This window comes from Astatotilapia calliptera, chromosome 17, assembly GCF_900246225.1.
Source record: "Astatotilapia calliptera chromosome 17, fAstCal1.2, whole genome shotgun sequence".
NCBI lineage: Eukaryota > Metazoa > Chordata > Actinopteri > Cichliformes > Cichlidae > Astatotilapia > Astatotilapia calliptera.
In genome coordinates this window covers 17,533,378-17,548,864 of record NC_039318.1, presented here as the reverse complement: position 1 = coordinate 17,548,864, position 15,487 = coordinate 17,533,378, and the positions used below count along the sequence as shown (strand labels likewise).

Below are 15,487 nucleotides of genomic sequence, written 5' to 3'. Positions count from 1 at the left end.
AAACAGACCATCGACTGCTCGACACCCACAGAGAGAGAGAGAGAGAGAGATCTCTGTACGTCTTTGTCTTTTGTTTGGACTTTTGTTCATCACAGGACCGAACATCAAACTTCTGAATAAAACAATTCTCCAGATTTATTAAAAACGAAACCACAAGTCTAACAAAAATCCCGTTTCCGTCAAATCTACAGAGAACAGCCTCAGAAACTGAAATACCACAGTCAGAAATAAACACTGTGCTCTCTCATATTTATTAAAATCAAAATCAGAATCAGAGTTCAAACATTCAAATGTTTGACTGTAAGCCGTGTGAGTCTGTTTACACTTGCCTTTCGAAAAGCTACTCTGGGGTGTCTGTTAATGCTGCAACTGTAAAAATTTACATTTCTGAGCAATTTGGGCAATTTACTGGAGATCTGCAAACATCTAGAGAATACAGATGCAGATGAAACTTTGATCTGCAGCCGGAGTAAGGAGCAGGTGGAGGAGAACCTGGAGAAGTGGAAGGATGCTCTGCAGAGAAGAGGAATGAAAGTCACCATCCAAAGCAACAGAGTGCACAAGAAGAAGAGATTGCTGGCAGGGTGGAGGTGCTAACTAGTAGTTATTAATTAAACCTTAACCCTCTGCTGTGATGTTGGTTTGGAGGCCAAGCTGAACATGTTCAGATATTCACTGGAAGCAAGTGGAGGACAGGGGGACAGCTTGGAGTCAGAGAGCCTGAGATGGTTTGCACATATGCAGACGAGGGAGAGAAGACATACTGGAGGAAGGATGATGAAGATAGAACTGCCGGGCAGAAGAAGGATGCTGGGATAGGAGGAGATGGAGGCAGATCATCCGCTGTAACAACGCCAGAAGAAGAAGAAGACTGGAAGTAGTTTGAACGCGAGTGCAAATAACTAAACTGAACACATCAAGTACAAGTATCAGGATTACTGTAAGGTGACAGTAATTTGAATGTTGTGTATTAAGCAAGACTGAATTTAAATGACAAACACAAACTCATGAAACTCCAGCATCTCCTTTTGATTCAGTAAAAAGACTAGATGTTACAATCCTTGATACTTTCAAAATGCCACAAAGGTCATAACCAACCAAATCCAGTGTGTGTGTGTGTTTGTCATGAGGCTATATTCTCCCTCTGTCTGCTGGCAAAGTGTTTACTTCTTCTTCTGCAGAACAAAGACGGTAGTGTGCGCGGTCAGCCCACCGCTGCTCTTTGCAGCTGCACACAGACACAGTGATGGTGAGGAAGATGGTGCTGATGGTGATAAAGGAGTACAGTACTGATCGGCTCACAAGGACCAGTAAACTAAAACTGCAAGCAGTGACAGCTGTAACCCAACAAGAGAAAGGGCATAATTTTTATGATTTAGTCTTTATAAACATTCACTTTTTTGTGGTGTTTTGGAGTCTATTCAGAGTTGAGGATGCTGAAAACACAAAATTTAGAATTTTTTTAAGACAGAATCAAACAGCAGATTAAGATGAATTTGAATCTTTACCAAACCTCTTTGAGTGAAAAGGATTGACTCTGAAACAACACTGCAAGAACAACAACCTTCATGTTGTGTGTGTGTGTGTGTGTGTGTGTGTGTGTGTGTGTGTGTGTGTGTGTGTGTGTGTGTGTGTGTGGTCCTCCGTTAACATTTTCATCCCGTTACAAAACTTCCCTTCAAACCGCCTTTGCGCTTGAAACGGTCATCCCGAGGAAGATGAGGAGGACAAGGAGGATGAAGGAGACAATGCCACATTTTCAGCATTTTTCATGCTTCACACAGACGCAATCTGTCAGCAGCAGCACAAAGATTTATTCTTCACTGAACCGTGTTAGAGAGACAGGAAGAAACTGTGATAATCTGCAGTCTGCCGTCTCTTAGTGGTAAGAGTCAGAAAGTGCAACAACATCGAAATTAAAAGAAAAAATATTTTATTATCATTCAAAAGGTTTAACGCAGACTGTATGTTTTTATAATGCTATTAAATTACAACAATCTAATTTATAGGCTAATATCCATCACAAGAAATTCATAAAACTGCAACCTGTAATCTATTTTAAGCAAATAAAATATGAGAAATTAACAAATATTCCCCCAAAATATTATGAATAAACAGAATCATTTAATTAATAACTAATGTTAAATATAAAATGAGGTTTAATTCCATATCAAACCATTATTTGTATAAAACATGTAAAAAGAGGTACAGTGAGCAGGTTCGAGCCCCAGTAAGTTTCCATCCCTTCACTGGGAGCGACACGCTTCATGTGCATCATTATTTATTCACTCAGACGGCTCAGTAAAACATATATATATATATATATATATATACTTATTTATTTAATCATGACATATATTATTTAAGTACAGTAATTACTACATAATTATTGCGTTTGGCCAATCAGCAATGTTCCGCTCCTCTTCGCTGACCAATCAGAGAGCAGACGCACTGACGGCTCGAGTCATTGGCGCTTTACCTACAGCTCACTGTCCAGAACCGGGACAGAACCAGCGGCGTGTGTTCATCTTAACTCGACTTTTCAAACGTACCGGATGGAGCTGGACCTGTGAGCACCTGCCTCGCGACAAAGCGGCGGTTGAAATCTCAGAGGCGTTACCGGCGGCTCCACGGAGCGGTCCCGTCATGGCCCACAGCGGCTCCGGGTCGCTGCTGTGCCGGCGGAACGCGCGGCTGGACTCGTTCCTGCAGCGGAAGCTGGAGCGGAGGGTGTACGAACGGATCCGGGCTTACGAGCCGTGCGTGGTGCTGTCCGAGTCCATCAACAAGGTGTACATGCACGTGGTGCTCAGCGACGAGTGCGTGTACCTCACCGAGTACTCGCCACGCACTCTCACGGCAGCCGTTAGCTTCAGGCGCGTGCGTTACATCGAGCTGGTGAGTTTGAACAGAAAAAGTGATTTAAAAAAGTATTTATTTTTGTTTCTACTGCATTAATCCCGCCCTAATTAACCGACACAAAATCCAAAAGCTGATTTTATTAAACGAAAAAACAAACAAAAAATCTGAACATGACCTGTTATAACCTGATTTTAATAAAGTAAGATACGATATTTTGAAAAAAAATTAGTATTTTGCCGATAGATATTTGTTATTATTGGAGAAAATAAGTGTAAATACTGTGAAGACCTAAGACGTCGGGTTTTTTCAATAAATGATAAAAAAATATATGTATTTTTAATATTGATATAAAATCAACAGAAAAACCTTCTACCATATTTATTGGATTTTCTATTAAATTGGCGTTTAAGGTAAGTTATTTTTAAGGTAAATAAAAGTAAACTTTTAAAAGAAACAGTACAGAGTTAAAGCACTCATTTCCAGTATTTTTATCTTAAATGATGACGTGACTGTTTTAATGTCTGTCATGGATATTGTTGTGCAGACCAAATATTTATCAATGAATCGAGAAAATAGGCATACTGTGAAGTGTTCATGTCTCGTTTGTTCAGTAAAGGCTCGAAAACTTTAATAGTTAAATCCTAACATTGCATTTGGAAGCTGTGTTGTAATGAGTCTACAGGATGTGTTCAGAAGGGATTTGTGTCAAAACTGCAACGTGTATCACATCAGGTGAAAGAGGACAAGACAAGGCCTACATTTTGAAGTGGCTGTAGAAGAAAATATCTGTATTTCTTTTACAAATATTCACCAGATCTCCAATGGTTGATTCTGCTCATCCAAGTGATTTCTTCAGTCGACTGAAGAAGTCACTTGGATGAGTGACGAAACGTTTCTCCCACTGAAAACGCTACATCCAGATGAACAGAATCAACCTTTGGAGATTAATTTACCTGGATGATTGAGAATGCATCAAGACGAAATAATCTCCAGACTGACATCACAGAGTGGATGTTGAGTCAAGGAAAATCTCAGTTATCTTTGAAACCTAAACTGTGAACAAACCAGAGAAGACAGCAAAACAAAGCCCAAAGGGTTGTGACCTGTTTGCACTTTGGTTGATATTCCTGCAGTGAAGTTCGGCTGAGAGCTAGGGCTGAAGAAGCATCACACACATTTAAATGGCTCTGGCCTTTCGTCTAGCTTTTTTCTGACCAGAGCCGTAAAGATGAGAATTTACAGTCAGACTTTAAATCTAAACTTGATATTGACGTTTAACTCTTCACGCTTAGGTTTAAAACCAAGCTCCAGATTTTTAAAGAACATTTAGAGATAAATATGGATGAAGTTTGCAGTTTATAATTAGGACCCCATAGATTTCTATTATTTTTGACTTGTGACATCTTTAAAGCTGAACCCAATGAGGTAATTAGTGGATCTTTAGAGCTAGTTCTATTAGCAGAATATGTTAAAGCTCAATTTTTTCTGTCTAATTTGACAGTAAACTGAATAAGTTTAGGTTTTTGGAGACTTAACTGACATAACCTTGAGTGACAGCCAAACCACGACTAAAGCACGTTAGATTACATGCATGTCACATGATGCGTTCACTGACTAACCGGCTTCTGCTGATTAATCCCTGTTAAACTCTTCAGATTACACACGAGTTAGTTCGATTTATAGGTTTCACTTCTCACTTTTACTGCTGATGGCGAGAACAAGAGCGTAACACCTGCTCTGGTTTGCATATTTCATGTCTGCTCATACTGAGCTGCACTGAGCCTCAGAGCACCTGAGTTGCAGGAAGCCTGGAAACCAATCACGGAGCAGGACTCAGGTATGATTAACAGCTGTCAGTAATGTTGGTATGTACTTATTGTTAGGGCTGCCCATGTGACCGTTTCAAGTACTTCATGTATATCAACCTGCCAAAGAGCAGCACAGACAAACCGTTAATGAGGAAGCTGTTATCCTCAGATTTTAATTAAACTTTAAAAGCTTAAAATAGTTCCAATGCCACATAATACAGAGCTGCAATACATGCAGCAAAAGTCACGCCGAGCCTCTAACTTCATCTCGTTATGTCAGAGGTTTAACTCGGCCCTAACAGAGTTAATCCCATCTGCATTAACTCTAAGATTACCACCTGATGACCTGTGCTGGCCTCTCCATGGCCTCAGCACCACCCTTTAGCCACTTTGTGGAGGATCTTCAGAGCACTGGGAGCTCATGGAAACTTACTGGGACTCGAACCTGCTCACTGTAACAAACAGAAATCAGGTCTTTTGTAACGCGATCTTTGGCAAACGCAAAATTAAAGCCGCTCAGAAGATGAGACGTGCTTTATTCAAGTTCCCGTGACAAAGCAGTCGCCAACATATTCAATGCAACATTGAAAAAGCAGTTAAATAAATTAGAGTCACTCAATAAGATAAAATCTGACAAAATACAATCCAGAAGTTTTTGATTTCTTTGTATTTTATAGATGTTTCTGCTGTTTTTTTAAGTGCTCTTTAGCAATACTTCTCCAGGCTTTCAAAGTAACTATGATCCAAGCATAAAAAAGGATCTTAACTCAGATGAACCAGTGTTGTCTCCACACATAACAGAATATTAGCAAAGAACCAGTTTACTATTTTATGACAACAGCAGTGTGTCATAAAAAACACAATCATTCTTTCTGTCATTAAGTTGCCAAAGATGACACAGTTTCACAGGCACAAAATAATATTTTTACAACAACAACATTATTCACAAAGATCTGTTAGCTGAAAACTTAGATTTAAAATCTATCTTTAGCAGATGATCAATATCCATGAAAAATATGAGAGGAGGACCTTCAGCTGATCAGCTGCTGATCACTGAAGCCTCATCAGAAAAGGTCTCAGTGGAAGAGCGGCTGTCAAGAAGCTGTTCTTAAGGAAGGGAAACAGAGAAAAGGTTGATTATTAAAATGACACAAGAACGACTGAAAATTGTTGAACCAGATCTGAGGGAGAGATGAGATGTTGTCAGGAGGGAAAAACACACAGTAGAGTGATATCAGTCATGGATCGGACCCCCCAGTGCCCGGACCTCAAGATTACTGAAGTAGTGTGGGATTATCCTACATCCTTTTATTACACACAGGATCAAAATCAGTCTACAGCAGATGATCAATATCCATGAAAGATGTGAGAATACCCACTATAAGTGCACAGTATATATGTTCAAAGGTTGTATATGGCACAAAATATAAACATTATCTTTATTTAATCTTGTTATTCTGTAAATATCCGATTTTATTTTAAGGGCTGAAACTCATGATAATGTATAGATTCATCTTTTTATTAATAGTTTGATTAATAGTTTCTACAAAACCAAAATTTGCTTGAAAAATAGTCAATCATTAGAATCGATGCGCTAATGTCAGTTTTCTGTCGACTCGTTTCTGCACCGCTTGGTTTTGTCTTATTTCTGATTCTGCTCCCTCATATTGTCACATTTTATAATCTTTACAGCATTGTCTTTTTTTACAGGTGAACGACATCCCAGATTTCCTCAGTGGGAAGCATCAGGAACGCTGCCAACACATACGGATCGTCTACGTCACCAAAAAACCTGCAGCGAAGCAACGCAATTGGTTAAAGAGAGCCAAGAAAGAGGGCCTTCCTCCTGCAGCCCCGTCCTCTCGCCGAAACAGCCACTGTCCTGAAATAACAAGCACATTACAAGGTAACTGAGACAGTTTATGTAATTTGATGATGCTACGCAATGATATCAGACTGAAGTTTATGCTTTTTGTAAGACGAGTCAGAGACATGTGGAATGGTCTCTTCAGAGATTTGATCCTTTGGAAAGACACCAGTGAGGTTTATGTGTCGTCTTGTTTCTTTATCTGTAACTCTAGCCATCCTGTGTTTCCATTTCCTCCACAGGATTTTCCACAGAGAGGTGAGTAAAACACAGACACACTTCAGAAGCATGTTTTATTTGAGGATACTCACACATAAAGGCTTTTAAGTCCTCCCTGCAAACACATTACGTAATGCCAGTGTTGAATTTGGTTATAATCATTTTAGAAGCTGCAGAGTGTGCAGGAGTGAGGCAGACAGTGAAAGTTTATGTGTGGGATACTTCAACACTGTAATGTGGTTGTCTGTTGTGAACTTGTTAACAGCTGAGCCACTTTACCTGAGTATGTAATGACCACCCCAGTGTCTCAGATAGCTCATGACTTATTTACTCCAGGGACTAGTTTACCTGCTGCTCATTAACATGCTCACAGAGTGACTCCAGTGTTGCTCCTCAATATCACACCTGCAGTGCTTCATCCACACACCAGGCAGCAGGTAACATCCACCTGGTACTGCTGGTCCATCATTTATCCTTTTTCAGCAGAATGTGCCCACTGATGATTGAAATGTAGAGATGTGTTTTCCAAACACGTTTTTATAAATTCCCACAGCAAGAGGACCTGCTGGTTCGCTGCTGGACAGTTTGCATTTTTACTTGGTTGCATGCGGGGCTCCGATCCTCCTTGAGTTCTTCTGTGAATGAGGCAGGAGATGGAGGGAGGAAGGAACAGATTTACTGTCATTGAACTGTTGCCTGGTAACGACGAAGCGCTGTAAAACAGACGCAAACAGCATAAAATGTAAAAGCTGTCTCACGCTAATGTTCCCTGCTGCTCAGCTGTGCTCACCCCCGGTAGGTCATTAAACGTACACACTTTTCTTTCACTGCCACTCCCAAACCTTAGACTGCTTGTAAAGTTGAACCTAAGGATGAGCTGACAGCGTGAAGTCTCAGGAGCACGACTATCATGACTGTGTGAATCTACCTGAGAGCTCTTTCTGTTTTTAAGCTGCAACATTTGTGCAGAAAAACAATAAAGAAGTTCTGAAAAGCAAAGCATATTTTAGAGGCTTATTTGGCTCTAGTGTGACGTTAATTTACTACATGAACCTTGTGTTGTGTTCAGGTAGACTTCAAACTAGCAACCGAGACCATTAGCTGATCAGGAAAGTGTTTTTAATTGTTTTGTGCAGCTGGAATACGACATGAAACTCACACAGTTGATGATGCAGACACTTCACAGAAACCTGATGTCTGCGCTGTTTCTTCTCTCCAGCAGCCAATGGAGGAAGGAGGAGCTCCCCCCAGTGTTAAAGCACACCCGCTCAGCCTCGTGCCCGAACCCAGAGACTCTCGGCCTCACGAGAGTCCCGCAGCCTCCCCCCTTTTACTCCCCCTTAGTCTTACCTGCCTCATCGCCATTGCTCTCAGAGAAAAGCCTGAAGACCCTCGAGAGTGGTCAGGTATAAACGTGCGGCTGTTCCGATGAAGATCTACTCAAATTCAATTTGAAGTAACTTAGACAAGGGTCACACGTCTCTGTAAATTTGGTCGAGCTCTGTTGTGTGTGCTGTTACAGTTACAAAGGAGGATCGGTTCGGTCCTGTCACGTCTGCTGAGACGAGGCTGCGTGGACAGCGAGGAGGAGTGGGAGGCGGAGCTCCACCTGTACGCCGTCTCAGAGAAGTCCAGACTTTACCTCCACCTGCAGAGCTTGTGGAACAGCTTCAGTATTGTGAGTGAAGACTGTCTATGAATAGTATTTAACACATTGACTGTTAGCTTTAGAAATGTTGTGGTTATTTATATGAAAGTGGAGCTTAAAGGTGCCCTGTGGATTTTTGGAGTAGATAAGTAAATGTCACAGTGTGCAGGTTATACAGAGCGTGTCCTGTGTAATGATATGGACTTTAAATGCAGTCACAGAAAACAGGGATTAACTTTTGTATGTAACAAAAGGCAAGCTGTTTGTTACATACACACAGACACAGAAAGGTAATGAGGGAAGTGGAGATAGCTGGGAGAACAAAACACAGCTCAGCTAAATCACAGAGGATGAGACAAAAGAAGCAAAACTGAAAGCAAACACAAGGAACAACTATCAAAATGAAGCAGGAAGTGAGGCACAACTGAAAGGGGGGCGAGAAAGATAAAAGGACAGAATGGGAGCACTAAAGGGAACTAATCACCCTAAAGTAGTCTGTAACTACACTGAGAACTAGTTTAGTTATAACGATAAAGAACTAATACCAAGAACCAGAAGATCAGAAAGGCTCATAAACACAAAGAAAATACAAAATAAGAAAAAACAGGAAGTATAAAATGAAAAAGTATAAAAGTATAAAACATGTGTCTGATGGTGTACTCGCTCAGATTTCTGAGGTGTGTGTGTGTGTGTGTGTTCAGAGGTCCACCCTTTTGTTAGATCCGCTCTACAGAAGGAGGAACTGCGTTTCATTGTCTGCTGCTGCCATCAGGTAATAAACTGTTCTGTGCAGACTGCAGACACACAACTTCCTGCTTGTCCAGTCAGAATAAAGGTCACAGGTCAGTTTGTTACTGTGGAAACAGAAATCATTCACTCATAGACTACACTGGACATAGCCACTGTGACGGCACCCACTGGTTTTGGACTCCACTCTACTGATTAGTGCTGTGGATACTCTCTGAGACTGAAGCCGAGGCGTCCTGGAGTAGCTGTAGATTACAGTATGGTAGCTCCCCACAAAGCTCCAGCTCAGTGACTGCAGTTAGCTGAGGTGAAGCCTATCAGACAGCTGGCAGCTACAGCCGCCTGCATCAGCCACGCATAATCATGCAGAAGTTCACATTCAGGAGAACTGCACCTCTTTTGCATCAGCTCCAGATGTTTCACTGCACATTTAATATTTGCAAACACGCACATTTGTTTAGTTTACATTTGAGTGGAGCTTAAATAATGAGACCATGAAATATTTTTAATGAACTGAAATATTATTTTATCTTGGCTGTGCTGAGCTGTAGCGCTCATATTCCAATATAAAGATTTATATAAAAACATTTCCAGAGATTTCGACCTGCTCTGAGAAACCTCATCTGAGCCCTGAAGGTTCATCACAGCGGACTGTGACGAGTTTAGGCTCATTTAAACTTGTTATTGCTAACAGGCTCAAACGTCGGTATTAATGTTGATGTTATATTTAAGCTGGGAGCGGACGGCTCACCTGTTTGGCCAGCTGAGCTCCGAGCTCCTGCAGGACGGGAGCAGCGTGGAGAGTATGTACCTGCTGCTGCAGGAGCTGAGGACCGCCGCGCACCGCAGCGTTACCCTGCGCCGGCTCTTCTGGAGGGTAAAGTTTATAAAACCTGCTCGGCACTGTGTGTTTGACGTACAGAACGTGCCTGTGAGTTGCAGTGAATGACTCATTTTCTGTTTTCCAGTCCAGTGAGGTGTGTACTTTCCTGCTCTGCACTCTGGAGGGATGTCTTCACGGCCGCCAGAGCCTCGGTGGACTCTACACAGCAGATCAGCTCCTGTAAGCCCCTTAGCAGGTGTTCATAGCTCCACAGAGGCGAGATTTCAGATTCATTAAGGTGTTTCTTTGACTGTATTCAGCGTGGCGATTACAGAGATGATGTGCATTATTTCACAGCTGTTTCCAGAAAGTGGGTTTTGTGAAAACTTCAGATTTTTGAAGCCTGAGATGAGGGAAACTGAGTTTTCTTTAAACAAGCTAACTTAAACTTAGTTTGCATTAACAGCATAACACACTGTGAACCTAACCTGCTCACTGGCAGGTTTCCTCTCTCTGCCTTCTCCTGTCGAGCCTGAAGCAGTTTCACCTCCTCATTCATAAAGTAGATAATAAAGAACATGTAAAGAGCTGAAGTTTACATTATAGTCCCATTAATGTTCGCACTTATCGGTACTGAGAACAGGTCCTGTTATTGTTGCGTGCGGTTATACCAACAACAGCAGTATTCACAGGATTCAGTTTGTTCAGGAACAAATCCAGAGTGAGTGGATGAAGACCGCAATATTACCTAAAACACTGAAAAAATCTGCGACTGTGATAATATTTATAGTAACAATATAATAACTAACTGCAGGTCATATCTTCCTTGCTATGTGTTGCTATGACGATGATGATGAGCATGTGACTGAAGCTCTGCTGTTTGTGTTTCAGACTGAGCTCTCTGATTGTTGACACGCTCGCCATCATGTTCAGAGAGACGGAGGTCGAAGCTGCCAGACTCAGCCTGCTCTCTGCCAAAAAGTAAACAGAACACAGTGTATGTTTGTTCCTTTCATTAAACAGTCCTCATTTCAGGTATGTTGAAATATCTGTTGGCAGCTCCTGTAAAGGCCTAAAAGGAGCTTAGATTGGAATAAAGAGATTTTCTATGTATCTACAAGTGAGGGATCCACATCTAAGGAAGTCAATACACTAACTGACACAGTGATGATACACAATGACACAGAGGACTACAGAACTACTCGAAGGGTTTAGGATCAAAATGAAATGAATACTGGACACATTAAGTTAAATGGGAAGAGAACACTGGCATATCACACGAGGCTGAAGTTCAGGGTTGAGTTCATAACATCCACTAAAGAAGTGGCGAGTAAACATCAGTTGTTTTTTTTAATCATATATCAGGAGTAAATCGTCCGAGTCATTGGAGGCAGTGCAGAAACCAAAGTACCTGAGGAAAAGTTAAAATGCCGAGATATGAGATTCCCCGTACTGCTGAAGTTTAGGATTTCTGCCTTTTTGAAGAGGATGTGGTTACAAAAGAAGACTGGTGTCTTTGTGAAATATTATAAAAGAAAAATTCTTGTAAAAACTGGTATAAATCTGAATCATACAGGCTTGAACGATAGATGGATAATGATGCCAGTGTGATGGCAAAAACTGAATTCAGTCTGAGCTCCAGAGGAGTCTTTACTTATTTTTTTTTCTGTATTAAAATGAGAGAAATGTACACAGATTCATGGCTTATAGACTGATGTGTCTCCAGTGTGTTTGTGAGGTTTATCTATTAACAATAGTAAATAAAAAGTGAGAAAATAATAAATGTGATTATTCTCAGGGAGATTTTCTATCATTTCTTTGGTTGCAGCTGGAGCTGCTTTCCTTTGTTGTAGTCTGGTGAAACCCAGAGAAGAGTTATAAAGCTCATTTCCAGATGTTAGCACACCTTCCCTTTTCTGCATTAACTGTTGTTTCCCTGCAGAGGTGCTCTGGCCTCCCGAATGCTGCTTGCCTTAATATGTGACCCTCAGCCACAAACTCACAGCGGAGGATTTCTGACGTACTCAGAGGTGAGCTGCTCTCTGCTCACATCAAGTGTCTTTCATGTGCCTTCGATGCATTAAACCTTGTGCCTCTTACAGCTTCAGGCCTTACTCCCTGAGTATCTGGACACCGCCGCCTCTCTGCTCTTTGAACTGCTGCTCGTAGGCCACGTGGTGAGTTTGATAAAGCGTACAACGGGGGCGCTTCTCAGCTGTGAGTAAAATGTGTTTATGCAACACCTCAGGCTCTCCTGGGAATTACAAAAACTAAACAACTGTAACACTGATGAAGCACTAATGAATTAATACACGTCAGGTATTAAGCAGAATATTATTAATCAGAAGATTAAAGAACGGCTACTGAAGCTGATGGTCAGTAATCAATAAATACACACAACACAGAACGCTATTGCAGGTACAATGTATTTAAACAAAACCAAGGAAAAATAACAAGGAAAGAAAAGGAAAAACTTAAATAATTACTCCTGGTGCAGTGGTGCCCGGTTTAAGGTGCACAAAGACAACTAAACAGTCTTGTACCTTAGATCAAGCAATACAGTTTCTAAAGTTCAATAATATTCCCCATAAATAACACACCACCAATTCAAAAACACTGGTCCACACTGATGAGAGAAAGTCCATGATTTTTATCTGGGTGTCCATGAGAAATGTCCAAGCGCTATTGTCCATAAACGGGGGAAATGATGTGTTAAGAATCCTGCTCCCTGCCCTTTGTTGGCTCGCCATCCTTTTTAAACCAGAAAAGGGTCACCTGGCCTGCATTAAATAAACAGGGCCAATAAGAAATCACAAGAATAATATGAAAGTGTCAGCCAGTTTAGCTTAATACATTAAGTTATTCTTATTCTTGTGTACACAGTAGACTTATCTAAAAAGTTCAACTGCTATATACAGATTGCATAGCTTTAAAACATTTGTTATTTGCTATGATATGGTCTAAGAAAGCTCTGAATATCCACATAACAAGAAACAAACACAGTTTTTGTTCAACTCTTCGTGTTTCAGACCAGCAGGTGTGTCTCTGCTGAAAACTTCCTGTCTGTCGGTTGGATCCTCAGAGTCCTGCAGCCTCATCCCCACCTGGTAAAGGTCTCATCAGATTTAACTGTGATTTCTGTCAGAATGATAAGAATTACTCAAACGCTGACCCTCTCCGTCCCCGCAGCTCTCCTTCATTGGTTACCAGGTCCAGCAGGTGGTGTTGGTTCTGACGGGCCTGCAAGTGTCGGTCCCCAGTCCCGTTCAGTCCGTCCTGCTGTTCCAGCGCCTCAACCTCCTGCTGGCCTGTCTGCAGTACAACAGCCAGCTGGCTCAGCACCTGCGCTCGCATTTCAGAGAGGAGTTCAGGTATGCTCAAGACAGCCACAACAGTCACTAAGTACATACGTGCTCACGTTAACTTCTTATTATAAAGAAGAAATGTGTAAATGCTCCAAAGTCTGACAGCTCAGATCTGTTTTGGTCCTGCAGATACTCTGTGATGCCGTCGGGCTCTGAAGTGAAGCTGCCACCTCACTATCCTATCAGCCGACCCACTCTGAGACTTGTCGAGCACATTCGAACTCTTATGCTGCTCAGGTGACTGAACACCAGCGTGCTCCTAGCCTTCACTTTACACAAAGGCATCCTCAGGGAAGGAAGCAGGATTTGGAGTCCTCGGGATGCTCGGCTTAAAGTTTCTGGATTATTATATATCACAGACATCTTACTGTTAGACAGAGAGATGGAGATATATGCTTGGCCTGTAAAGACTGTTCAAATGATGTGCACTCCTAATAACCTGAAGCGGTTCTCTGACAGTCCATCAAGTGGTGCGGCTTCGTAGCTTAGCAAAGTCGGACTGAAACATTAGACAGATTTTCGAGCGCCATGTACCACATAAAATTGTTTCGAGGTCAGTAAATACAACCAGAATTAATAAATAAGGCGCACAGGATTATAAGGGACACTGTCGATTTTCAGATTTTAAGTGTGCCGTATTTTCCAAAAAACACGGTAATAACGACGGCCCGCTAGCATGCTCTACCAAAAATAGTGCTTTGTTGTGCATCTGACAGACGAAAGCTAAACCAGTTCCACACCACTGAAGTTGCAGCATTTTTACAAACCAATTCTGGTTCATCCGTTTCATTCAACAATCCGCTTTCGCCCTCCTCATTTTCCGTTGCCGCCATGCTTTTCCCGCCATGTGCGTATGAAAACAAAGGCACTGCGCATGCGCGTTTACCCATATTCTATCGCGATATTTCATTTTCTTATCGTTGCCCAACATTATACCGGTGTTACCATGAACGGTATGATATGCATAGGATCTTTTCCTTCCATATGCATGACTGTAATAATTGCATCCAGCCATGATTTTGGCGTCTCTTGAGTTTAGTGTAGAGTTATATACTTTGCATAATATGGGGGGTTATTTATTGTTTTTAAATTTAGCATTGACTCTTTTATTTTATTTCAGCTTCTGTGATAGGTACTACTAATTTAGTTTATTCCATCATTGATATTTTAGCCAATTTAAGGGGTTTAAGGAACTCAATTTTTTTTGTTTCCGAGGTTTTTGTGCTTCCTCCTTTACAACTGTCTGTAATATTTTACATAAGTATTGAATATTTCTTTAGTTTGAGTTTCATTTCTTGATTTCTGATCTTAGGAACTGTGCTTTTCTGAGCTGAAAGGCCAATAACAGTTTTTATTAATATCTGAGACCCTCTTCTGCCTTGTATGGTAGTAGCTCATCTAATTGTTGTCTAGCTTCTTTTAGCTTTTTAAATGTATATTGTTGATGTTCTCTCTCTAGTCTTTTTACTTTGTCTTTAAATTGTCATTTGATCTTATATTCATTTTCATAACAACTGGGCTATGGTCAGAAACAATGATTGATTCAATTGTCATCTGTTTTATCCTATACATGTAGATTTTTGACATGAAAAGTCTATTGTTGGGAAATCAGTTTTACCCAGGTTCTTTTTCATTCTTCGAGCATCCAGAGATGCACTGGACTCAGTAGTTATTTCACAAAACCTTTATTCATCTTCATTTAAGCATGCATTCTTCTAGAAGGGAAGACTTGCCAGGCCGGTGTCCCTCTGCAAAATCTTTACTCCTTTGTTATTTACTGCCAGCTTTATAGAAGTGACCCCATCATAACACCCCCACGGTGTGCTGCAAACTCTTTGTCTGTGTGCACGAGCACGTGAGTGCCTGTGTGTGCGCGTACCCGTATGTCTATGTGAGTGCCCGTGAGTGAGTGTATGTGCGTACCTGTGTGTATGTGTGAGTGCACGTGAGTGTGCGTGTGGATGTGTGTGCGTAACAGTTAAAACACTATAAGATAAGATAAGATAAGATAAGATAAGCTTTATTAGTCCCACACGTGGGAAATTTGTTTTGTCACAGCAGGAAGTGGACAGTGTATGTGCGTATATCTCTATGTACGTGCCTTCCTGAGGGTCATAAAAGTCCATCTCCCTTCCAAATCAAAGTTAT

The 15,487-nt window shown here is 41.2% G+C and overlaps 1 protein-coding gene across 1 annotated transcript; it reads left to right on the top strand.

The window, feature by feature from the left end:
• Positions 1-2,370: 2,370 nt before the first annotated feature.
• On the top strand, positions 2,371-13,859 carry c17h12orf56 (chromosome 17 C12orf56 homolog). Its single transcript, XM_026147612.1, is given in 14 exon segments — positions 2,371-2,898; positions 6,381-6,576; positions 6,780-6,795; positions 7,976-8,162; positions 8,279-8,434; positions 9,106-9,176; positions 9,884-10,028; positions 10,120-10,214; positions 10,866-10,955; positions 11,917-12,004; positions 12,077-12,151; positions 13,004-13,153; positions 13,155-13,345; positions 13,469-13,859. Coding segments are annotated over 14 exon segments (2,061 nt in total). The 5' UTR covers positions 2,371-2,409; the 3' UTR covers positions 13,581-13,859.
• The last annotated feature ends 1,628 nt before the right edge of the window (positions 13,860-15,487 follow it).